This window comes from Natator depressus, chromosome 14, assembly GCF_965152275.1.
Source record: "Natator depressus isolate rNatDep1 chromosome 14, rNatDep2.hap1, whole genome shotgun sequence".
Classification (NCBI taxonomy): domain Eukaryota; kingdom Metazoa; phylum Chordata; order Testudines; family Cheloniidae; genus Natator; species Natator depressus.
This window is the reverse complement of record NC_134247.1, coordinates 19,321,336-19,348,360: the sequence shown is the minus strand read 5'-3', so window position 1 is coordinate 19,348,360 and position 27,025 is coordinate 19,321,336. Positions and strand designations below refer to the sequence as shown.

At 43.2% G+C, this 27,025-nt stretch overlaps 1 protein-coding gene across 3 annotated transcripts in view; it reads left to right on the top strand.

Annotated features, from left to right (window-relative positions):
- The window catches only part of RAB40B (RAB40B, member RAS oncogene family), a 65,293-nt gene extending 40,648 nt beyond the window's left edge, over window positions 1-24,645 (top strand). For all 3 annotated transcript variants that reach the window (XM_074970635.1, XM_074970634.1, XM_074970636.1), the window contains 5 exons: window positions 4,850-4,910; window positions 13,090-13,150; window positions 15,924-16,001; window positions 20,718-20,940; window positions 24,065-24,645. In XM_074970635.1, coding sequence (XP_074826736.1) covers window positions 4,850-4,910; window positions 13,090-13,150; window positions 15,924-16,001; window positions 20,718-20,940; window positions 24,065-24,336 — 695 coding nt within the window. In that variant the 3' untranslated portion in view covers window positions 24,337-24,645. The remainder of the gene's footprint in view (window positions 1-4,849; window positions 4,911-13,089; window positions 13,151-15,923; window positions 16,002-20,717; window positions 20,941-24,064) is intronic.
- Window positions 24,646-27,025: the final 2,380 nt, after the last annotated feature.

Sequence of the window (27,025 nt, the reverse complement as noted above, 5' to 3'; positions counted from 1 at the left end):
AGCCCGTTGCCAACTGTGCCCACATATCTATTCAGGGGACACCATCACAGGGCCTAATAACATCAGCCACGCTATCAGAGGCTCGTTCACCTGCACATCCACCAATGTGATATATGCCATCATGTGCCAGCAATGCCCCTCTGCCATGTACATTGGTCAAACTGGACAGTCTCTACATAAAAGAATAAATGGGCACAAATCAGATGTCAAGAACTATAACATTCATAAACCAGTCGGAGAACACTTCAATCTCTCTGGTCACGCGATTACAGACATGAAAGTTGCGATATTACAACAGAAAAACTTCAAATCCAGACTCCAGCGAGAAACTGTTGAATTGGAATTCATTTGCAAATTGGATACAATTAACTTAGGCTTGAATAGAGACTGGGAGTGGCTAAGTCATTATGCAAGGTAACCTATTTCCCCTTGTTTTTTCCTAACCCCCCTCCCCCAGACGTTCTTGTTAAACCCTGGATTTGTGCTGGAAATGGCCCACCTTGATTATCATACACATTGTAAGGAGAGTGATCACTTTAGATAAGCTATTGCCAGCAGGAGAGTGGGGTGGGGGGAGGTATTTTTTCATGCTTTGTGTGTATAAAAGATCTTCTACACTTTCCACAGTATGCATCCGATGAAGTGAGCTGTAGCTCACGAAAGCTTATACTCAAATAAATTGGTTAGTCTCTAAGGTGCCACAAGTACTCCTTTTCTTTTTGCGAATACAGACTAACACGGCTGTTACTCTGAAACCTGTCAATATACTTAGCAGGCTTCTTGTACATTTTAAATTATAAATCTGTCTTGCCTATAAGAACAAAACAGATGAGCTTTAAAAGAAAACAGTCACACAGTCTTTCTCTGTTGTTTGTGAACATCAATATGATAACCAGTTTCCTGAACTTGTTTATGTAGGGTTGTCCAGCAGTAATGGAGTGGAGCTGTTGTTTGAAATACAAGACTTAAAAGTATTTTTTGAAAATGATAAATTAAACTTTCTTAGTAGTGTTATGTGAATGAAATGTGAGTATTTTTAAAAATCCACTCCGTGTGGAAAATGTTCATTGAAGAAAGTCAAGTAATCTAATGTACCTAAGCAGTTCTGCTGACGAATAGACTTTGGCAGATTTACATGAGGATATCATTTAACAGACATTGCTGTATGTGTCTCAGAGTGTCATTCTATATTTTTATGTTTCATTTATTGATCAATTTCTCTTTACTTCATTGTTTTTTGTAAATATGCCTTTTATTATTTTTAGGAAACTACTTTGTTACTGAGACCCAAAAGATATATAATGCTTTTATTTAAAAAAAAAAAAAAGCTTGCTTGTAGCAACATCCTACACATGAATATTAGTAGCTGCACTGGTAAACGTATACGCGGCCAGTATTGAATATCATCAGAAATAGCCACAAATATTTGTATAGCTCTATACATGGAAATGTTTCTTATGGCACTGTTAATGACTGCAGTAATGCTAGTTTAGATTATGAAGCAATGTTAGTCACACTATAGTTAAAATAGCAACTGAGGTTGTCCATTTGTAAGCCTGTTTGGGGGGGGGTGGGTTTACACTCCTTTAAAAGCACAAAAATCTCAGTGACCTCACCATTGGTCGATTGGATCTGGGGCCAGGGTAAAGCTTTTTTACCAAATTTGAAGTGAAATTGACAAGGGTCCCTGAATTAAAAGTTCCTAAATTTACAGGTGTTCCCTGGATTTAAAAAAAAACCCACTATTTTTTTGCCATTTTGTAGCAGAAATCAGGCAAGAAATAAAACTTGCTTTATTGGATTTCCCTAGCAGTGATCTAGAAGATAGTCAATTAAATTTCGATGCTTAAGGTCTAACTTCAGAAGTTTAACTCTTGCATTTGTAACATCTCTAGGGAATGTCAGCTAGCAAACATTTCAAACTGTGGGGTCCTCCCTCTGGTGGGGCACAACAAGCTGAAGGACTTGACTGGTTATGAATTTTTTCTTGTTTCTTCAGGGTAACCAGTGTGTGTTGGTCCGAACTGGACACTATCGAGGTTCCCCCCTTTTGCCCTGTGCCAAGGGGGCTGTGCCTGGGACATGAATCTCCAAAGGGGGACTCAGCAAAAAAAGTTTGGGGACCTCTGGTCTAGCACATTCAATGACTGCTGGACATTGACATTCAGTTTTTGTAGAGGGAAAAAGTTTAACCCTATTCCATAGAGGGAGACTTGAAAATGTAACCCAATCACTAGGGTGATTGTCAGTGGAGGACGGGAGAGAATTTTTCCTTCAGAAGGTTCCTAAGGCTGTAAAGTGGCACAAGCATAAAGCATTCTGTTCTTCATGATCACGGATAAAATGAGGTTATGGTTGAAGACAATAATATGACCTGATTTTTCTAAAGGTATCTCTTACAGGAGTCAGAGTATCAGCCATGTTAGTCTGTATTCGCAAAAAGAAAAGGAGTACTTGTGGCACCTTAGAGACTAAATAAATAAATTTGTTAGTCTCTAAGGTGCCACAAGTACTCCTTTTCTTCTTACAGGAGTGGAGTTAAGATACTTGTTTGAGTGAAGCCTTAACTTTGCTTTTCCTTGGTTTTATAAAAATAAAAAATATTCTTCTAAAGTAATATACTCTCAGACAACTGCACCTTTAATGAAGCTTTATATGAAGGGACTAGTGCATCTCTTTTGTGCCATATTTATTAAACCATAATTGATTTTAGAGCAGGTCAAATTTTATTTTCAGTCCTGAAATGCTGTTTTGACTATGTTTGTTCTGCCTTGTTTGCTTTTGAAATCATTCACGTGACTCTTGTTTGGAGAGGAATGGCTACTCTATATGTGGATACCTGTGTTTGCATGTGAGCAAGGGCATTTGTGTGCAAACAGGAGTGTTCACTAGTTATCTAATTTTTTTTTTTTCCCCTCTCCCTTTTATTTAAAAGTTTGCCATCCAGCCAAGGAGCAGAAACAGTATAGTGTATCTTAGGTGATCTCACATACCACAAATAGTAAATACAGTATTCAAGTTGAACAGTTGAGCACAAACAACCCTTTGGTTGAAAAATGTTGTTCCAAGCTACCCGGTGAATAGTTACAAATAAATGTTAATTGAAATTGGGAGCAGTTAAAGTATGATTTACAAAAAGAAAGGGATATGTTTCCCACAAATAATTACCTCAAAGAAATTGTTCAGCTGTATGTCCCAGTAAGGTATATAAGCACATGCTTAACATTAAACACCTTCCCAAATTGAGTACTTAATTTGTCTCTCTGTCAATGACCCTGTCTGATGCTCACATTTGTGAATGATATGCTTCACTTGAATTTTCCATCGTAGATATATTATAATTACTGTTCCAGACTCTTACTGTTTTGTGGATGTAAATACTAATAAGGCATAATTACTCCAAAGTGTGACTTGGAGTTCAAGTACATTCTTTCACAAATTGGGCCAGAGCCATAACAGTTTAGAACTTATAACAAATTAAAATGTTGTTCTTTAAAAAAGCAAAACCAAAACTTAGATATTGCTCCCAGCAGAGTTAAAGGATTTATTTTCTTGTCTTCTAATAAATGCAGATTGGTTCAGTAGAAATTATGTAGAGCTCTTCTGTAATCCTTATTGTGTAATAGGAAGCTGAAGAAACAAATTACCTTATTGTTGCTTGCACTAATAGTAGGCTCTTGACACGAACTGTACCCTTTGCTCTAACAGCCTCATTCATTTCCTTCTACTCCATAGAAATAGATTTCAGGTTGTATATTCTTAAAGCTGAAGCCAGATAAAGCTATTCCGTAGAAGAACATTATTCATTCAGAAGAACATTAGACTTCTACAACCACACAATTGACATCTCTTGGTCTCATTGTTATGGTTTCATGCTGTTTCTGATTCATGGCAAAAACCTTTGCCTTTCATTCTAAAAGTCACATCACAGTGACTAATGCTAACTGTAAAGACGTTCAGATTCTGTTATCAGCTGTTCGTATACACAAGCTAAATTCATACCTTAGTTTATTTTTCCTACATAGTCTTGCACAGCCAGGGTTCTGACCTGTTAGAGCAGGTCAAAATGGTATCTAGGTAGGCTTTTATAAATCAGAAATATGTAATATAACTTCATAGAGAATGCACTACATCTCAGTTGAACTGAAGATTTCAGCTGTGATAAAACCCTATTCCCTGAATGTTTGTTTTTTCCACAGCAACACATTTTTCCTTCTTTTCAGTCTTTTGTTTTGCTTACCTAGTACTTTGCCTTCAGGTAATAAAATATATCATCTTTAGTCTTACCTGAATGTGACTTGACTCATATTTATGAAGTTCTCAGAGCTAGTGTCCACCTTTGTCACTGATTTAGGGGAATTCTTGAATAAGCATGTTGAATTAAATAGGAAATGACTGACCTACAACAAAGCCAAACGTTTAGAGGACACTTGAGAAGAGCATTTACCAGTGCTACTGCATGGTTTGGCTCAGTGGTCAGACTGTTACATATTTGTAAAGAATGTTTAAAAATTGAATTTGAAAGATCTGTTGTATTTTAGGGACTTTTTTTTTAAGGTGCTTAACTGTATGCTTTGTAGATGTAGTACCCAAGCCCAGTGTTTCAGAGCACTGATGCTAGCTCGCATTATGGTGGGTTTTTGAGGTGCCAGCCACTTCTGACTACTTTTTTCTAAGCTTTGAGAGGTCTCCATAACTTCAAATCCACAGAATGTGTTTGACCCATACATATTGGACTAATGGAAGTATTTTTTCCTTCCTGTTAACTTCTTTTAAAGATATAAATATCCAGACACTATTTAATTCAGTAGGTCTAAGATTCTAACTCTAAACAAAATTTATTTTCCAGGTATTGATTACAAGACGACGACAATACTTCTGGATGGCCGTCGAATAAAGCTACAGCTGTGGTAAGCGTTTGTTCCATTGTTCTTCCTCAGTGCCTTTTAAACAATATTAGTCAGTGGACTGTAACTCTTCAAGGCAGGTAATGTCTTCTGCACTCTGAAAGTACCTAGCAAAGCGATGAAGAATGGTCTAGTGGTTAGGACGCTAGCCTAGGACTTGGGAAATCTGGATTCAATTCCCTGCTCCATCATAGGCTTCCTTTGTAACCTGGCCTGGTCTACAGTACGTGGTTATTTCGGAATTAGCCGAGTTACCTCGAAATAAAACCTGGTTCTGTCCACATGACCAAACCAGTTTTTTCGAATTAAAAGGTCTTTGCTCCGATTTCTGTACTCCACCTCGGCAAGTGGAGTAGCGCTAAAATCAAGATCGCAGTTCCAGGTTACAGGTACTGTGGACACAATTCGACAATATTGGCCTCTGGGAGCTATCCCAGAATGCTCCCTTGTGACCACTCTGGACAGCACTCTGAACTCTGATGCACTAGCCAGGTAGGCAGTAAAAGCACCAGGAACTTTTGAATTTCCTGTTTGGTCACCATCAGCACAGGTGACCATCAGCACAGACGATCACGTAGTACCGGATTTGCAGACGAGCTCCAGCATGGTCTGAACGGGAGGTACTGGATCTCATTGCATGTTGGGGAGACAAATCTGTTATGGCAGAACTACTTTCCAAAAAAAGAAATGCAAATACATATGCTAAAGTCTCTAGGGCCGTGACGGAAAGAGGCTACTCCAGGGACACAGAAAAGTGTCGTACAAAAATCAAGGAGCTCAGGCAAGTGTACCAAAAAGCCAGGGAGGCGAACGGGCGCTATGGGTCACAACCCCATACATGCCACTTCTACCGTGAGCTGCATGCAATTATGGGAGGTGACGACACCACTATCCCACGACTGTCTGTGGACACCTACAAGGGGGGAGTAGCACGGAGCGAGGAGGACGAGGAGGAGGACAGTACAAGGCGGCAAGTGGGGAATCTGTTTTCCCCCCTAGCCAGGAACTGTTCTTAACGTTGGAGCCAATAGCCTCCCCCTACTCCCAAAGCATGCTCCTGGACCACGACCCTGGAGAAGACACTTCTGGTGAGTGAGAGCTTGATCGGAGCCACGCGGTGCGGGGTGGGGGGAAACCCAGCTGCCCTGGGCTGTTCGCGTTTAGTTTAAAGGGCTCATCCCTGCTCAGAGCCTCATCGGAGCCCCGTGGTGCAGGGGGAGGAGGGTGTTGTGTGAAGCGATCATCCCAGAGAACCCGCAGGCTGAATTCTGTTGCCTGGCCACTGCCTGCAAGCTGAATTCTGTTGCTTGGCTGCATGTGATGGCTTACTCACACCAAAGTGGCAGGCACTTCAGTATAAGAGGCAAAATGAGACCTTGTACAGAAAGAACATGTGCTGTGTACTATGAATTGCCTGTTTCACTGAGAAACAGTGTCCCCTTTGTTCTCTAAAATGTATCTTTTAAAATACTACCCTCCCTTTTTCTCCTCCTGTAGCAGGCGCAAATGTTTCAATGTGGCCCCTATCTACTCCGTCCCCAGAGCGAACTCGGAACAACATGTTTGCCGAGCTCATGTAGTCCTCCCGCACTGATAGGGCCCAGTTGAATGCATGGAGGCAAACAATTGCGGAGTTGCGTGAAGCGTTACATGAATACGAAGAGAGGAGGGACGTGCTCGATGAGAGCAGGCAGGATGCTATGGTCAAGCTTATGGGGGAGCAAACTGACATGCTCCGCTGTATCGTGGATCTAATGTGGGAAAGGCAGCAAGACCACAGACTGCTGCTGCAGCCCCTGAATAACCGCCCTCCCTCCTCTCCAAGTTCCATACCCTTCTCACCCAGATGCCCAAGAACATGGAGGGGGGGGAAGCTACGGGGACCAACACAGTCAACCCCAGAGGATTACACAAGGAGCAGAAAGCTGGCATATCCTAAATTTTGATTTGGTTTTCTGGACCTGTCCTTCCCTTCTCCTCCACCCCGTCTAGCTTCTGATTTCTCTCAATGTTTTGTGCAACAAATAATAAAGAATGGTTTTTAAACAATTGTGACTTTATTTCCTTTCGTATATATATAGGGGGTGCGTAACTTTAAGAGAAACAAACACAACTCTCACACCGTACCCTACCCAGTCATGAAACTAGTTTTCAAAGCTTCTCTGATGCGCACCACTTCCTGCTGGGCTCTTCTAACTGCCCTGGTGTCTGGCTGCGCGTATTCAGCGGCCAGGCGATTTGGATCAACCTCCCACCCTGCCATAAACATCTCCCCCTTACTCTCACAGATATTGTGGAGCACACAACAAGCAGCAATTACAATTGGAATATTGGTTGTGCTGAGTTGTAACCGAGTCAGTAAACTGCGCCAGCGTGCTTTCAAATGTCCAAATGCACATTCTACCACCATTCTGCACTTGCTCAGCCTATAGTTGAACTGCTCCTTACTACTGTCCAGGGTGCCTGTGTATGGCTTCATGAGCCATGGCATTAAGGGGTAGGCTGGGTCCCCAAGGATAACTATAGGCATTTCAACATCCCCAACAGTTAGTTATTTTCTGGTCTGGGAAGTAAGTTCCTTCCTGCAGCTGTTCAAACAGACCAGAGTTCCTGAAGATGCAAGCATCATGTACCTTTCCCGGCCGTCCCACGTTGATGTTGGTGAAATGTCCCTTGTGATCCACCAGTGCTTGCAGCACCGTGGAAAAGTACCCCTTTCAGTTCATGTACTGGCCGCCCCGGTGTACCGGGGCCAAGATAGGGATAATGTGTGAGGTATTTACAATGGTCAAAACTGCAGTGGAGATCTGATCGGGCTCCATGGCTATGGTTCCTGCACGGGTAATCCTGGAAAAAGGGTGCAAAACGTAGGAGATTAGAGTGGCAGCGGAAGCTATGCTGTTTGGTTCACGGTAGCTGAACAAAGGCTGAAAATGGTTGTCTTCTGTGGCTTTCAGGGAGGTGGGAACCCAGGAGAGACAACATGGAGAAGCTCGGAAGCATGGCAATAGCAGGAGAGCAGAGTTGGTGGCAGAAGCTGTGCTGCGCGGTTCACGGTGGCCAAGCAGAGTTGAGTTGGAGAGGTGGATTCATAGTAGCAGGAGAGCAGCGGTGCACCATCTGCTGAAAGCAGTATGGCATCTGCATGCCAAAAAGGCGCGAAACGATTGTCTGCCATAGCTTTCTGACGACACCCATGAGAATGTTTTTGCCCCATCATGCACTGGGAGCTTAACCCAGAATTCCAATGGGTGGCAGGGACTGCGGGAACTGTGGGATAGCTACCCACAGTGCACCTCTCCGACATTCAATGCTAGCCTTGGTATCGTGGACGCAATCCGCCGAATTCACGCGCTTTAGTGGGGACACAGAAGACCGAATGTATAAAATAGCTTCTGAAAATTCGAATAGAATAATTTTGAAATAATTTCATACTGTAGACGTACCCTTAGTTGCTCTCTGCCGCACTTCCCCATCTGTGAAGTGGGGATAATAATGCTTTCCTACCTCATGAGGTGTTGGGAGGATAAATAAACAAAAGATTCTAAGGTGCTCAAACACTACAGTAATGCGGAGAGGGAGGTAATATAAGTACCCTGGTCTACACTATGAGTTTGTCAGATTTAGCAGGTTACATTGAATTAACCCTGCACCCATCCACAAAACGAAGCCATTTTTTTCGACATAAAGGGCTCTTAAAACCGATTTCTGTACTCCTCCCCAACGAGGGGATTAGCGCTGAAATCGACATAGCCGTTTCAAATTAGGGTTGGTGTGGACGCAATTCGAAGGTGTTGGCCTCTGGGAGCTATCCCAAGTGTACCATTGTGACCGCTCTGGACAGCACTCCGAACTTGGATGCACTGGCCACGCCAGGTGTACAGGAAAAGCCCCGGGAACTTTTGAATCTCATTTCCTGTTTGGCCAGGTGAGCTCATCAGCACAGGTGACCATTCAGAGCTCATCAGCACATGTGACCATGCAGTCCCAGAATCGAAAAAGAGCTCCAGCAGGCACCGAATGGGAGGTACTGGATCTGATTGCTGTATGGGGAGAGGAATCCGTGCTATCAGAACTACATTCCAAAAGACGAAATGTCAAAACATTTCAAAAAATCTCCGAGACCATGAGGGACAGAGGCTACAGCAGGGACGCAACACAGTGCCACGTGAAACTTAAGGAGCTCAGACAAGCGTACCAGAAAACCAAAGAATCAAACGGACGCTCCAGGACAGAGCCCCAGACATGCTGCTTCTACCCTGAGCTGCATGCAATTCTGGGGGGGGGCGCCACCACTATCCCACCCCTGTCCGTGGACTCCGATGATGGGGTACTCTCCGCTATGCCTGAGGATTTTGCGGACGGGGAAGATGATGAGGAGGAGGACGAGCTTGAGGAGAGCACACAGCACACCGTTCTCCCCAACAGCCAGGATCTTTTTATCACCCTGACTGAAATACCCTCCCAACCCAACGAAGCCGGAGAAGGGACCTCTGGTGAGTGTACCTTTTTAAAATATAATACATGTTATAAAAGGAAGCGTTTTTGAATGATTAAGTTGCCCTGAGGACTTGGGATGCATTCATGGCCACTACAGCTACTGGAAAAGTCTGTTAACATGTCTGGGGATGGAGCGGAAATCCTCCAGGGACATCTCCATGAAGCTCTCCTGGAGGTACTCTAAAAGCCTTTGCAGAAGGTTTCTGGGTAGAGCAGCCTTATTCCGTCCTCCAAGGTAGGACACTTTACCACACTATGCTAGTAGCAAGTAATCTCGTGGTATTGCATGACAAAGCCTGACAGCGTGTGGTCCCAGTGTTTGCTGGCATTCAAGCAACATCCGTTCTTTATCTCTCTGTGTTATCCTCAGGAGAGTGATATCGTTCATGGTAACCTGGTTGAAATAGGGGAATTTAATTAAGGGGACATTCAGAGGTGGCCGCTCCTACTGGGCTGTTTGCCTGGGGCTGAAAAGAAATCCTCCCCGTAGTTAGCCACACAGTGGGGCGGGAGAGGGGGGGCATTGGCACTGAGCTGTTCGCATTTGACTAGCAGGGATCTTTCCTGATACCAACCACGTGGTGGGGGGAGGGGTAAAGCGATCATCCCAGAGAATTGTATGGGGGGGGTTAGTTTGGTTTCTGCTGCCGCATGTTAACAGGAAAACCACAGCACTAAATGGCCAACTCAACGTGCTTTGCTTGGTATAGGAGAGGAGGGCGCTGCTGTTATGAAGGTTGCAGAAGCCGAAAGACTATGGCTTACCATGGCTGCCTGCAAGCCGAATTCTGTTGCCCGGCCCCACGTGTGTGATCTCTAACACCAAAGCTGCAGGCACTCAATATAAGATGCAAAATGCGACCTTGTACCAAAATCACATGTGCTATGTAATGTGAATAGTGTTGTTCACCCTGAAAGACTATAGCCATTGTTCTGTAAAATGTATCTTTTTTAAAATACTTCACTCCCTTTTTTTCCTCCAGCAGCTGCAAATGTTTCAAGCCTCCCTCCTCCGTCCCAAAGGCTATCTCAGATAAGGCGGCGAAAAAAACGCACGCGCGATGAAATGTTCTCTGAGCTCATGCAGTCGTCCTGCACTGACAGAGCTCAGCAGAGTGTGTGGAGGGACACAATAGCAGAGTACAGGAAAGTGGCCGATGAACATGAGGAGAGGTGGCGGCAGGAAGATCAGAGGAGGCATGAGGAAATGCTGGGGCTACTGCAGGATCAAACGGACATGCTCCAGCGTCTGGTGAAGGTTCATGAATGGCAGCAGGATCACAGACTGCCGCTGCAACCCCTGTTTAACCGCCCTCTCTCTTCCCCAAGTTCCATAGCCTCCTCACGCAGACGCCCAAGAACGTGGGGCGGGGGGGAGAGGTTCCGGGCACCCAACCACTCCACCCCAATGGACAGCCCAAGAAACAGAAGGCTGTCATTCAAGAAGTTTTAAAATGGCCTTTTCCTTCCCTCCTACCCTCCTCCCACACCCCACCCAGGCTACCTTGTGAGTTATCTCCCTATTTTTATAATCAATTAATAAAGAATACATGTTTTTTAAACTACAGTGACTTTATTCCCTTTGCAAGCAAGCTATGATTGAAGGCGGGAGGGTGGTTGGCTTACATGGAATTTAGAGGCAACCAAGGGGGCGGGTTTTCATCAAGGAGAAACAAACAGAAGTGTCACACAGTACCCTGGCCAGTCATGAAACTGGTTTGCAAAGATTCTCTGATGCGCAGCATGCCCTGCTGTCTGGCTGTGCGTATTCAGTGGCCAGGCGATTTGCATCAACCTCCCACCCCGCCATAAACGTCTCCCCCTTACTCTCACAGAGATTGTGGAGCACACAGCAAGCAGCAATAACAATGGGAATATTGGTTTTGCTGAGGTCTGAGCGAGTCAGTAAACTGCACCAGCGACCCTTTAAATGTCCAAAGGCACATTCTACCACCATTCTGCACTTGCTTAGCTTATAGTTGAACAGCTCCTTGCTACTGTCCAGGGTGACTGTGTACGGCTTCATGAACCAGGGCATTAAGGGGTAGGCTGGGTCCCCAAGGATAATTATAGGCATTTCAACATCCCCAACAGTTATTTTCTGGTCTGGGAAGTAAATCCCTTCCTGCAGCCGTTTAAACAGACCAGAGTTCCTGAACACGCGAGCATCATGCACCTTTCCCGGCCATCCCACGTTGATGTTGGTGAAATGTCCCTTGTGATCCACCAGTGCTTGCAGCAGCATTGAAAAGTATCCCTTGTGGTTTATGTACTGGCTGCCCTGGTGGTCCGGTCCCAAGATAGGGATATGGGTTCTGTCTATGGCCCCACCACAGTTAGGGAATCCCATTGCAGCAAAGCCATCTAGTATGACCTGCACATTTCACAGAGTCACTACCTTTGATAGCAGCAGCTCAATGATTGTGTTGACTATTTGCATCACAGCAACTCCCACAGTAGATTTGCCCTCTCCAAATTGATTACTGACTGATTGGCTTTGCAAGCTTCCAGAGAGCTATTGCCACTCATTTGTGAACTGTGAAGGCTGCTCTCATCTTGGTATTCTTGTGCTTCAGGGCAGGGGAAAGCAAGTCACAAAGTTCCATGAAAGTGCCCTTATGCATGTGAAAGTTTCGGAGCCCCTGGGAATCATCCCAGAACTGCAACACTATGCGGTCCCACCAGTCTGTGCTTGTTTCCCGGGCCCAGAATCGGCGTTCCACGGCATGAGCCTGCCCCAGTAACACCATGATCCCAATTTCTGGGGACCGTGGTTTTAGATAAATCTGTGTTCATGTCCTCATCACCACGCTGCCGTCGCCTCCTCACGTGGTTTTTCAGGTGCTGGTTCTGCATAAACTGTACTATAATGCGCCAGGTGTTTACAATGGTTATAACTGCTGCAGTGAGCTGAACGGGCTCCATGCTTGCTGTGCTATGGCGTCTGCTCGGGCAATCCAGGGAAAAGGGTGCGAAATGATTGTCTGCTGTTGCTTTCATGGAGGGAGGGAGGGTTGACTGACGACATTTACTCATAACCACCCGCGACAGATTTTTGGCCCCATCAGGCATTGGGAGCTCAGCCCAGAATTCCAGTGGCAGTGGGGACTGCGGCAACTGTGGGATAGCCACCCACAGTTCACTGCTCAGAACGTCAACGCTTGCCACGGTACTGTGGATGCACACCACCGAATTAATGTGCTTAGTGTGGACGCATGCATTTGACTTTATACGATGTGTTCCCAAAAATCGACTTCTGTAAAATCGGAGTACTTTCATAGTGTAGACATGGCCTAACACAGAATGGATGTAATGGAGTTGGGCTTTGGCCCACCCACCCAGGGCAGTGGAGATCAGGCAGGCTCAGGCTTCAGTCCCCCCGTCCTAGGGTTGTGTAGTAATTTTTGATATCAGAAGAGGGTCATGGTGCCATGAAGATTGAGAACCCCTGTTTTAGAGCAAGGGGTAGAACACTAACACAGAAAGCAAGTTAGTGTGTAAATAACTGCAGAGCGCTGAAAAGCTCTTATGTGTATTGGTGACTGCTACTGCTTAACAGATGGGAAGAGATTGATGCTGTCCAGTTAGTATGAGCTGGTGTGTGTGTGTATAAGTTGCTAATATTTAACTCTTAACGTAAGAAGTTGCCCTGCTTCTCTTAATAAAAACTTATTTTGTTTAGGGATACATCAGGACAAGGGAGATTCTGCACCATATTTCGTTCCTATTCAAGAGGTGCTCAGGTAAGCTCAAAGCTGTCTTCATTGTAATGTGTAATTGCTGGTGGATGGATGGATGAATAAATGTAGAGCTGGTAAAGATATATCACAAGAGTAGTGAACCTTATTACACTGGCTCTTAGAGTTCACTGTATAAATAAATTAGCACACAGATACTGTAATATTTCTGAATACAACACAGTGGTTTTTTGGGGGGAAAGAAATGAGAGCAACCTCAGGAAAGGGACAGTATCTTTTACTTTCTTATTAAATAAATGAAGAACAAGACTAAACTTAGGAAAGGATAGTGTAATACACTGACTTGATGCATAATCTTATGTCTTACTCCTCCCAGGAAGCCCCAGTGACTACAACAGTCCGTTACTGCCCAAAGCTAAAGTAACTTTCCCTTTAGCTCAAGCATTAGGGCAGGGGTTCTCAAACTGGGGGTCAGTACCCTTCAGGGGGTTGCGAGGTTATTACATGGAGGGTCGTGAGCTGTCAGCATCCACCCCAAACCTGGCTTTGCCACCAGCATTTGTAATGGTGTTAAATATATTAAAAAGTGTTTTTAATTATTTGGGGGGGTCGCACTTAGAGGCTTACTCTGTGAAAGGGGTCACCAGTACAAAAGTTTGAGAATCACTGCACTAGGGACTTGTACTTCTAGACCGTATTTCAGCAGTCCATCCCTATTCAGTAAAGCATGTGCTTAAAGTTAACCACATGCTTAAGTGCTTTGTTGAATAGGAATGGATTTAAGCATGTGCTTAAAAGAGGGGAAATTATAAGAAGACTGTAAATTTGCATAGCATGCAAAACAAGAAGATTAGCTAATGCCAAAAGAGGGGAAACTGATCCCAAAAGGGAAGGTATGACTTGCTGTAGCAGAATGTCATTATATTGCGTAGGATTTTATGCTATAGGAGATAATCAGGTCCTTAGTCTGCTTTAACTTATCTTTGTTTTTTTCCTCAGACTCTCTCTGTTTAGTTTTCAGAGTAGCAGCCGTGTTAGTCTGTATTTGCAAAAAGAAAAGGAGTACTTGTGGCACCTTTAGAGACTAACAAATTTATTTGAGCATAAGCGGATGAAGTGAGCTGTAGCTGTAGCTCACGAAAGCTCTATAGCTCTGAGCTGTCTGTCTGGCCATCCAAAATATTTTATTGCACTACATTGCCCCTCCTACCCCAACTTCAATGCCCGTTTTGATGCACCATTCATCTGCTTCCCCCACAACACTCTCTGTGCTGCCCCATCCATAGAATGCCCTTCCATTTCTGGTCTTCTAATCTGCCACCTTTTCCTCATTTAAATCCCCCAAGGCTCACTCCTTCCACAATAGCCACAAGGCAAATAAATAATAATTATAAATTAAAAAAATACAGTTATTGAACCATCATGATTTTTATATGCCTGACCTGAGTCACTGCCTGATCATATTGCTGTAAACACTGGCCTTCCTCCCCACTCCATAGTGTTGATGCAACAAGCCAGGATAATGAAATCTAAACTTGGGCCTGATCCTGCAAGACCCATGCAGATGAGCCCCCATTGACATCAGTGGGACTCCATCTGGATGCAGGGTTCTGCCTGCATGGTTCCCCTGGCAGGATTAAGGCTTTGATTGTAAGTTCTTTGAGGTTGGAGCTGTATATTTCAGAAGAAGGGGAGTTTCTTCTAAAATGCCAGATCCACCTGTGGCTGCTAGAAAATATATATATAAATGTGCTGTATAAATAAAGTACTTTTGTAATTTTCACGCTCATATTGGTGTCCTGGTTCTCATAATTTTGCTGTCTTCATTGAGAAGGAGAGTATCAGGCCTAACAAGATGCCACAATCTGAAGCTACAGTAAGAAAGGGAGGAGCCCTTAAGGAATTATTACATGCCTAATACTGCCCTCTAGCAACCACTACATCTCAACCAAAAGAGGGAGCAGAATGTATGTGCTCTACAGACATATGCAGTCCTACTTATCATTACACCTCTGAATAGAGGCTGCAGTAAAAGCTAGAAGTAATGGGAGTTTTAGTTATGAAGCAAATGTCCAAGTGGACTTTATATGCTAAACTTTCTCAAATTGTGTGTAACTAGAAGGATAAATAGTTAATGGAATTTAGTCAAGAATTGGGGGAAATTATAAATCCAGTTTATTAGCAAGGACTCCTTGTTGTTTTTGCTGATACAGACTAACATGGCTACCACTTTGAAACTTATTACCACAGACTCAGATGTTTGTGCAGCTACATTATATTTAGTGTTTTTGCATTCTGACACATCAATTCATTAGCTGCAGGTTGAAAACATGGGGTAGGCTCCTAAAAGTATTGCTGTAAACAGTGATAATGTGCATTGATTACTTCTGCTAGTGAGGTATTTGGATCTCCATAGAATTTGAGGCCCTTAGCTTTTGGACACTATACAGTGTAACTGGAAGCAATATGTCTGTGTTACTTGTGATGTATACATCACCCAAACATGTTCATAATTTGGTTTTATAATTGAATTAACATTGACCACAAACTGATAAATCTGGGTTTGATCCTGCAAGTTGCTGAATGCTTCCCACCCTCCATGCTCCCTTCCATTCCCAGTTCTAGATCGGGACAAAGGTGCTGATTCTGGAAGATGCTGTGAGATTCCACTCCACTCAGGGAGCACGCAGCATCTGGCAGGATTGTAAACCCCATAATCCTGATACAGATAATAGAATGGTGATAGAGTGAGGTAGTACTATCTATTATGCATTTTGTATATGTTAAGTGATATTCATGTTAATATTCTTTCACATAGGGGGTGATACTGGTATATGACATTACAAATCGCTGGTCATTTGATGGTATTGATCGATGGATAAAGGAGATAGATGAGGTAAGGTGTATCCTAGAACATCACTTATGTATAACAAGATTAGTGATTAAGCATGTGTTTTGCTCGTGGTGTTTTCCAGTTACTGGTTTATACTATGTAACTGCAGTCAGAATTCATTACAGGAATCCAAGATGACAGACTTGTATTTTTGTTATACTTTTAGACTGTAACAAACAAGTGAACTGCCCACTTATTTAAAAAGGTGTCAATTCTAGATGAAGAAAATGGAGATGGAGATCAAGATTCCTAGGTTCAGTAACCACTTTTGCCACAGACTTGCTGTGTTACCTAAGCAAATCACTTTACCTCTGTCTCAGTTTCCTCTTATGAAAAAAAATGCTTTCCCATCTCATATGGGGATTATGAGGTTTAAGTCACTATTTATAAAGCCTTAAGCACTGTTATAGTGCATTTAATCCAAAGATCTCAAAAGACTATCTTGGATTTTTGAATGCAAGTGACTACTTCTCTGATACATGCAAACTGTCTTAAATTAAAAGCAGTTTACTTGTATAATGTGAAAATATATATTCTGTAAAAGAGGAAAATGGACCTAAAAGGTCCCGCACATGTGATGTGGGATTTTGATACTGTAATAATAATACTATTTGTCAACACTCCTAGTTCATAGAGTTACATATTCTAAATCCAGAAGGGATCCCTTTGATCATCTCATTTGACCTCCTGCATAACACAGGTCATAGAACTTCTCTGAATTAATTCCTGTTTGAACTAGAGCATTTTTTTTAGAAAAATATCTAATCTGACATATCTGAGCCATGACATGCTGTCTGTGTATGCAAGGCATGCATTGCATGTCCCAGGACATGGTGTGCCCAAGGGATGATTCTATCGGGCACCCAAGTGTGCATGGAGGACACCATGTTGAACAAGATTGTATCCTCCGCACATCATAACCTTGTGCGCACCTTTTGTGCGAGGTCACGCCACATGGAGGATCGTAGAATCACAGAAGATAAGGTTTGGAAGAGACCTCAGGAGGTCATCTAGTCCAACCCCCTGCTCAAAGCAGGACCAACCCCAACTAAATCATCCCAGCCAGAGCTTTGTCAAGACTGACCTTGAAAACTGCTAAGGATGGAGATTCCACCACTTCCCTAGGTAACCCATTCCAGTGCTTCACCACTCTCACAGTGAAATAGTTTTTCCTAATATCTAACCTAGACCTCTCCCACTGCAACTTGAGACCATTGCATCTTGTTCTGTCACCTGCCACCACTGAGAACAGCCTAGCTTCTCTTCGGAAATGCCCCCCCTTCAGGTAGTTGAAGGCTGCTATCAAATCCCCCCTCACACTTCTTTTCTGCAGACTAAATACGCCCAGTTCCCTCAGCCTCTCCTCATAAATCATGTGCCCCAGCCCTCTAATCATTTTTGTTGCCCTCCGCTGGACTCTCTCCAGTTTGTCCACACCCTTTCTGTAGTGGGGGCCCAAAACTGGACGCAATACTTCAGTTGTGGCCTCACCAGTGCCGAATAGAGGAAATGCCATTTTCCATGCAAGTGTAGAATTGCATGCCTGACTAAAAATGTCACAGCATTCCACTAATCTGAGCTATCTTTAAGATAGCTAGCTTGAATACTGAGAGTAGTGAAAGTGTGGCAGCACAGGTTTCAGTGAAGGCCAGCCACCCCAGAGTCCCAGGTGGGCTTGAAGAAGCTTCATGGCTACTGGAACATGAGCTAGCTAGATTAAAACTAGCTTGGGTATACCTACATGTGCTGCAATCATACACCCTCTCTGCAATGTCGACATACCCCCAAAAGAGATCATTCTGTCCTGAATTTAGCCATGAAGATACAGTACTTATGTTTTTAAAGAAGCAGCTGAACAATGAACATTTATAATGTTTGTTCTCTGTAATAAACTGAATGAGGAAGCTTTGGGAAAAGACGGGTTTCAAGGATGGGACAAAATAACTACCGCCCCATTTCCCAAGAACTAAGCATAGTCCCTTCATTTCTCCTCCCAACCCAGTCTCTTGTAGATATGAGTGTGACGGGTTCGGTCTCAGAGATCCCCTTGGGACTGTCACCTGATGTGCTGAAATTACCTCTGAGCCCGTTTTCCATGCCAGCTTGCAACTCCAGAACCATGCCTTGTTGAACCAGACACGCTAGCTGGCTGCAACACAGACCCAAGGTCTGGGCCACGCCCCCAGAGCTGCAGACGTTAACTAAAAATAGCTCATCAGGTTACCTGTTTCCAGCACCCAGACACCCAGCTCCCAATGGGATCCAAACCCCAAATGCATACAGAGTAAAACGGATTAACTTATACAGCGTAAATTTGTAAATTGTTCGCCCTCTATATCTCTGCTAGAGAGATATGCACAGCTGTTTGCTCCCCCAGGTATTAAACCCAGAGTAAGTAATTATTAATAAACAAAAGTGATTTTATTAAGTATAAAAAGTAGGATTTAAGTGGTTTCAAGTAATAACAGCCAGAACAAAGTTAGGCTGTGTCTACACTTGCCGTTTAAAGTGCAAAATGTTCCTTTTTTGCACTAAAACCATGGGAGCATCTACACTTGTTAATGACTTTTTGCGGTGAAACTTCTGAGTTTCACCGCAAAAAGAAAACCACCTTGACAGGAGACATACAGCTCTTCCTGCTGTTCTTTTTGTGCTGTTGTGAAAGTGAAGACACGTTCTACCAGCGTAAACACCTTTTGGCCTCCGAAGGATATCCCACAGTTCCAAAAGTGACCATTCTAGCCAGCATCTCCGCTGCTATGACGCTAGGTAAACGGACATCTGCCCCTCCTGCTGTAAGCCCCGGGATATTTGAAAGTCCTGTCCTTTTGCTTGTAGCTTATGGTGGGGAAAGCAGACAGACAGCAGGAGTTTTTTAAAAAAATGCCATGAAATAAAAAAGGAAGTAATGGGGCTGCTGGGACATGAAGCAGGGCAGCACAGGGCACTGAGCAGGGACCCAGAATGCCTTCCGCTCAGCCCCCCCTTCCCACAAGACCTGTGGAGAGCTGCACTGTGGGATAGCTGCCCTACAGCGCTGCTATCATTGGTGACGGAAGTGCTGCTAGTGTAAAAACTCTGACGCCCAGGGGTGAAAGTGAGCTGGTCCGGGCCGGTACGGCATACTGGTAAGAACCCGCACCAGCCCATATGCAGCCCACATTAAAGCCCTGTCGCGGCAGCGCTTTAATCTTCCTGCCCCTTTTGCCTCCCCCGTCGGCGGCCCTGCTGGTAGGGTCCGTACTGGCAGGGCCACTGACAGGGGAGGCAAAGGGGCAGGGACGTTAAAGTGCTGCTGCAGCAGCGCTTTAAGGATGATCCTTTGCCGTGGCAGCACGTTAGCATTGCTGCGGCCCCCCCATCGGCGTTAGCATTTCTGCGGCCCCCCTACCAGGAGGGCCACTGATGGGGGCGTGGCGGGGGAATGCAGCAACATTAAAGTGCTGCTGCGGCAAAGGACACTGCAGTGCTTTAATGTCCCTGCCCCTTTTGCCTCCCCTCGGCCGCCGACGGGCGGGGGCGGGGCAAAGGGTGCAGCTGCCCCGGGGCCGGCGATTTAAAAGGGCCCGGGGCTCTGGATGCTGCTGCTGCAGTAGGGCCCTTTAAATCGCCACTGGAGCCCTGGGCGGTGCGGGCCAGGCAGCCTGGAAGGGCTGGCTGGGGGATGCTGACCCCCAGCCCCGCCCCTTCCACCTGAGGCACCGGCCCCAGCCCTGTATCAGTAAGTGTCTGGAATTACTTTCGTCCCTGCTGATGCCTGAGGAATTAAGTGAGTACACAAACCAGTGCTTTTCTTTCACCAGTTCCCTATCACCGGTGAAACTTACAGCTCAAAAACTCTGCAAGTGTAGACATACCCTAAGTCACAAGGTAAAATAAAATAAAACACACAAGTCTAAGCCTTATATATTTAGAAACTGATTACAGGTAATATCTCACCCTCAAAGATGTTCTAATAAGCTTCTTTCACAGACAAGACTCTTTCCTAGTCTGGGCCCAGTCCTTTCCCCTGGTACAGTCCTTATTAGTTCCAGCAGACATCTCAGGTGGTAAGCAGGGGTTTTCTCATGACTGGCAGCCTCTTTTGTCCTGCTCCACCTCCTCTTATAGCTTTGGCACAGGCGGGAATCTTGTGGGTGCTTGTCCCCACCCCCTCCTCATCAACGGAAAAGTACAAGGATTAAGATGGATTCCAGCATCATGTGACATAATCACATGTCACTGTGAGACCCCAGCCTCCATTCTTCCTGGGCTGGCCCACACATACACAGGAAGGTTTGCAAGTAAACAGAGCCATTTACAGGTCATTGATTCTGAAGCACCCTTAATGGCTTCCACTTAATATGTTTACATCAGTAATACAAGTTTCTATCTTATTCTCCTAACTCCAGACATAGAAATAATACATGCAAATAGATAGGATGAACACACTCAATAGATTATAAGCTTTGTAATGATACTTTACAACAGACCATTTGCATAAAGCATATTCCAGTTGCATCATATTCACATTCATAAGCATATTTTCATAAAGCATATGGAGTGCAACGTCACAGTAAGTATGCTTCCTTTTCCATCATGTCATACATCCTCTTGCGACTTGACATGCTTCATGAGTACAGCATTGTTTCTGAATCTTTGTGAAAAGCTTACAGTATTTTATTGGAGGATGAGGTGAAGGGTTATAACACTAATCTGTTATTGCTTCTCTTCACTCAGCATGCTCCTGGTGTACCTAAAATCCTGGTTGGAAATCGCCTTCATTTAGCCTTCAAGCGTCAAGTCTCCACTGAACAAGCACAAGCCTATGCCGAGAGACTAGGCATGACTTTTTTTGAAGTTAGCCCACTTTGTAACTTTAACATCACAGAGTCTTTTACTGAGCTGGCAAGGATAGTGTTAATGAGACATGGGATGGACCGGCTCTGGAGGCCAAACAAGGGTAGGCAAAACACAATATGTGTTTGTTCATTCTTCTTCTTTACTCTTAGAACTGTCAGACTGAACCTCTGAAAGTCTTAAAAGTAATAGTGAAAAGCTGAAAACCTTGAGACATGTACCTTAAATGCTTTATTAATTTATTTTTGTTAAATAAAAATGTAAAGAGACCAGGTTTGCTAACAATGTTATTAGCTGATCTTTCCTTAAATGACACATGCTGACAGTGAAACAAGGTGAATAGAACCTGAAAAAAAATTGTGTTTTTGTTTTTACCCTAAATAAGAGGTAAGGATGTGATAAGTGTACAAAATAATGAATAATTTAGGGAAGATTAAATTGAGAGCTTCTGTTCACCCTTTCATAATTCAAGGGAACATTCAATAAACTGAAACGTGACAGATTCAGTTCTGATAAAAGGAAATATTTTCCCCAGAGAATGCATAATTAGCCTGTGAAACCCATTGCCACAGGATATTACTGAGACCAAGGGCTGAGCAAGATTCAAAAAGAGATTATTTAGGAACAATATGAATATGCATAGTTGTTACAGTAATACTTTAAAAAAATGTTTTGGAAGGGATATAAACCCTCATGCTTCAGGGCTTAAGACAGCCTCCGTTTATTGGAGGTAAGGAGGAAACGTTCCTTGGAGACCGCTAATCCCATAGTTACTTAATGGAGGGTTTCTTGCATTTTACTCAGAAACATTTGGTAGTGGCAGCTGTTGCTGAGAGGTTACTGGACTTGAGAGACCCATTAGTTTAATCAAGTATGGTAATTCTGTATTCCCATTACTTCATTATGATGAACTTCTTGTTACAAGCTTTTTTTAAAAGCATCTGAAAATAATTGTGCAGTGACAGCCATCTACTGATTAATTTGGATCTATTAAGTATTTAATTGAGTCACTGGCTTATATGATTCATTTTTAATAGCAATCAGACTGTATAGGTCTGATCCTGCAAGGTGCTGAGCACCCTCTATTTCCATTTGAAGTCAATGGGAATTGAGGATGCTCAGCATCTTGCAGGATCAGACTCTGTCTGAGGATTACTACAGTTTATGCTTTAACAAAGTAATTTTTGGAACAGGTACATTAATAGATGACTCACCTCAGCTGATTCCAAGATAAAAAGCATGGAAATGGTTAATGGAAAAACTGGATCATAGAGTACAAATAACTGTTTTTCTAAATGAAAATGGGCTCAGTTGACCTAATTGTTGGATATCTAAATAGGGTTTTTTTATTGGAATAAAAATTGGATGGGTTTTTTTGGTACAAATTGTAGCAAAATGTAAGTGTTTTTTAAAAGGACTTACTGGCTTTGAAGAAGGTTTATATTTCCCTAACTTAAGTAGGTACCCTACCAAAAACTAGATTAACAAACTGGTGTAGGTTTATTTTGATTTGTGCAGTATTACACTCCTTATTCACTTAAGCAGTAAGACAAGAATATTCCTCGCAGCCTTAAAAAAAGGCATCGGACATGCCAAAAATCATACAAGAGCACCAGAGCCTGAATCCCAAATTATCCCAATCTCTGAAGAAAAGCCTGGAGAGGTATGAATGGGTTATAGCGGCAGCCTCATATAATGGCACTTTTTTGTATTCTGTAGAAAATTGTGGAGCAGGGAGTGGAGTTTTTAGGAGTTTGTACTAGATGCTGTCTTTCCTAAGCTTTAAGTCTTAGGCAGGGGTGAAACTAATTTAAAGGACTTATCGGTACGCCGAAGTCCTTAGCAGGGGGCGGGGCCTTGACCAGAAGGGGCATGGCCTCAACCAGAAGAGGCGGAGCCTTTAGAGTTCCGGGCTCTTTAAATTGAGATTTAAAGGGCCCCAGTCTCCGGCTGCGGGCAGCTGGGAGCCCGGGCCCTTTACATCCCCACCGGAGCTACCAGCTGCAGACGTGGCTGGGAGCCCCGGGGCTCGGGGGCCATTTAAAGGGCCTGGGGCTCTGGCCACTACTACCGCCCCGCTGCCAGTGTCCCCGGCATAGTGGTGGTGGCCAAGGTCTCCAGTGGTGATTTAAAGGCCCCGGGGCTCCTGGCTGCTGCTACTGCAGCGGAGCCCCGGGTCCTTTAAATCGCCGATGGAGCCCTGGGGCTCCCGGCTGCCTCCGCTACCTGGAGGCTCCGGCAGTGCAGCTCTGGGAGCAATTTAAAGGGCCTGGAGCACCAGATGCTGTGGGGAGCCCCAAGCCCTTTAAATCGCCACCTGGGGAAGCCGGTCCGGTATGGCTTACTGGCTCTTTCCAGTACACCGTACCAGATCGTACCAGCTTACTTTCACCTCTGGTCTCAGGAAGCATTTGAGGGGGGGTAGGGGTGGGGGAGTAAAAATATTAATCACTTCCAACATTAATTCTTTCCTTGCCAAATGCCAACAAGTGATTTATCCAAATAAAATGTATTTCCTGGCTCTGAGCAATTAATATGCAGATAATTTAATTTTTTGAAAAACATAGATTGAAGTTGTCTTTTGCTGGAGTTTGTAGTATAATTTAACCAGTAACATTTACTTATGAGCTTGAATGATTCCCTCCAGTTCTAGATGAAATAAGGGTACCAGAGTGAGAGATTCAAAGCTTCAAAGAATAGTCTTGTTATTCAGATGGGATTCCAGCTGAGTGGAAAGCAGTGCAATGAGAGTTCAGTATGAGTGTTAGGCAGAGTTGGGGTAAAAGTTTTCAAAATCTTTGACATTCAATGAGACTGAAAAGAAAGTAATTTTTGAAAATGGCATTTAAGCTTCTAAGTTACTGAGAAAAGGAATACAGACTAACACGACTGCTACTCTGAAAGTTACTGAGGTATTTTTGAAAATGGTACTCTTGGTCTATCCAACTTGGGGGAGAGGGGAACAATTTTGCAAGATCTCTCATTGAAGCCAATGAAAGTTCCATGTGTGTAGGGCTTGTGAGATGGGGCCTTTATTCTGTAAGGCAGGTTAGTGTTATGGGCAAGTATCTAGTACTGGAGGAAGGGTATAATGAACTGTAAAGAGAGGAAAAATGAGAGGATTGGTTTTAAAAGTACAATGGACACGCATGATACTGTGTGTGCTGCCACCATATGGCTGACAAAAGCATACTATGTATTATAATATGTTTGTTTGTTTTTTAAAGTACTGAGTCTGCAAGATCTCTGCTGCCGTGCCGTAGTTTCCTGCACCCCTGTGCATCTTGTCGACAAGCTCCCGCTCCCTGTTGCCTTACGAAGCCATCTAAAATCTTTCTCTATGGCCAATGGCCTTAATGCCAGGATGATGCATGGACGCTCCTACTCACTCACTGCCAGCAACAACAACAAAAGGAACAGCCTAAAGAAAGCTAAAATCATCCGTCCCCCACAGAGCCCACCAAAAAATTGTACAAGAAACAGTTGTAAAATTTCCTAAACCTGATGTGGCTGAAAAACAAGGTTGACTTTCCTCACGTGGAGCCTTGAACACAGGGAGTCCTGTTGAATAGCTGAGCATGCTCCGTGTATCACATGACATTGACAGAAATAAGGAAAGACTTATTTTACAGTGTGCTCACTATAACAATGCTGCTTTGGAATGAATGATGTGTTCTGTGCAACAGAAGTGGATGTGACACTTTGCTTTTGGACTTTTAGATTGGAATTTTTGTTGTGCACAATGCCCGTGTTTTGAGATGTGTGTTTTTTATAAAGGGAATAATTATCATTTTATTAAGTTGTTAATTACAATAGATCTTGGAAGTGACTTGTGTAATTCACTAGATCAAAATCTGTTTTATCACAAACTTTATTTGCAAATAGGCAAAAATTAGTGTGTCAGTTTATAGATTCAAGCAGAGATTTTTTTAAATGCAATGTATTGTATACATTGAAACTTTACAAATGGTGAGACATTCTAGTACTATTGAAGTAGTGGATATGATTATTTTTTGTACAACTTCCTTGGTAACCTCGAAGCACTAATTTAACTAAGCTGCAAATGTGTATATAGAATATTATGCACAACATGTTTTTGTCCATTAAGTGTATGAAACAGATTTGATAAAGTTTTTGCTATGTTATTTAATACTTCTAGGGATTAATCTGTGGTTTATATTCTTATTTTTCTGTAAATCTACATTTTTTGTACCAGATGTTCTACAAGGTGTAGTTCTAGGAAGAAAATGCCAAAGACAATAGTTGCAACAGCAGTAAGAGGAATGTGACTGAAGAGCTGCTTCATAGGGAAAGAACAATATTATTTAAAAATAAATGTTCCTGGAAAAACAAAGCCTGTTCTTTATTCTTCAGTAGGTGGCTTGCCCTCCTTTTATGGCGAGGCTGTTTCATAGATCATGGGGATGCCCTTCTTACAGCATAGATCTTCAAAAGTGGCATAAGAAATTTTGAAAAGCAGTATGAGTTAAATCCTCAGTTTGTGGGGAAAGGTGTCTAAGTGATGGAAATGGTGTGGCACCGTGTTCCTGGGCTCATTGACACGCAGAGGAGTGATAACACCAATTTCCAGCACCTTTGGTGAGAGTGGTATGTAGCTTCCCTGCAGTGTTTACAAGTGCCTCTGTTGAAATGTAATTTGGTAACATCTTGCAGTAGCAATAGTTCTGAATCATCATAGATGTCCCTACATCTCCATAGCAACAGACTTCTAGTGGTGCAAGTCTATCAGGTACAAAATGCCAAGGCTATACTGGGATTCTAGCTCAGTAGGTTATGCACAACAAAAAGATTAATAAATGATAAGATGCAAATGTGTTAGAAGATCAGATGGTAACACTCAAGTACAGTGGGGCTCTGTTATAAAGATTAAATTGGGGGGTGATCACCCACCCTCTCTCTTTTTTTTGTTTTCTTTTTGGGAATCATTACTTCTGAATGATCCTTGCAGGTGAAGCCGGAAGCAGAGCATCCCAAAGCAGGCATGTGGATAGAAGCAAAGTCTCCATTTTGCAAAGGCAGAGCAAGTTCTGCTAGAACTCTTAGCACCAAAGCAGATCAGTTGGGTTATTATTAGCTCTGACTCTCCCTCAAGTTGGCATTCTTTACTTGTGGTCCAATAGTAAAAGTGTAAAATCTTCATTCTCTTAAAAACACCAAATTAATTTATAGTTGGATACTGAAACACTGCGCCCACTTCCATCTCTGCCCTCACTCCTCAGAATAAATAAGGGGTAAACAAACAAGCACAAGAGGGAAGTGGAAAGTTTGGACTGTGAGATCATTTTCCAGAATAAGATTTGATATGTAAAGCCAAATGCCCAAAGCAAACCCTAAATGGTAAGCAGTACAACTGACTTATACTTGTATCTTTAATAGTGTGTTTATTTCAGGGGATCAGTTTAAAGCATTATCTGAATTGGTAATAGGTCACTTATCTCTCATTGTAGTTTTTAATTACTGTACATAAACAATTTGTGCTGTTGCATTCTTAAACTGAATATATGAACTTGTGATCAAAAAGATACTTTAAATATTTATATAGTAGATGTTTTTAATATTGCTCTACTGGCTCAATTAAATTTGTTTCAAGAGAGTGCAAAAAAGCACTGACCTTATCGATATAGAAACAATGTGAAAAGCATGACCCTTTCTGTGTTGGAGGGAAGGGAATGGCTTTTAATAATAGTGCTGTACATGTTCAAAGTGTTCTGCTGACTTTACTGCCACAATACCCTTGTGAGGTAGCTCGCTATTTTTTACTCATGTTACAGATAGAGAAAAAGAGTCAGGTTAAGGTCCACATTTTCCAAAGGGTCCATTAAATCTAAATATCCACAACTTGAGATGCCTGATTTTTGAGAGATGCTGAGCACCTGCAACTGAAGTAAAAGTTAGTGGAAGACACAGGTGCTCAACACCTCTGAAAATCATGACCTAGGTAGCTCAGACTGATCATTCAAATGTAGTGGATACATTTAAAAAGAAAATCCCTGGCCAAATTGATGTGACCAATGTCACAAAGGAAATATGGCAGTGCTGGGCCTAGAACCAATTTTCTCAGCTTCCATACCTAATACAACAGGCTGTCTTGCCTCAAATCAATAACAATCATCCACATTCTAGGACCTATTCCTGCTTCCAATAGGTTCACTGCTACCAGGCTCAAA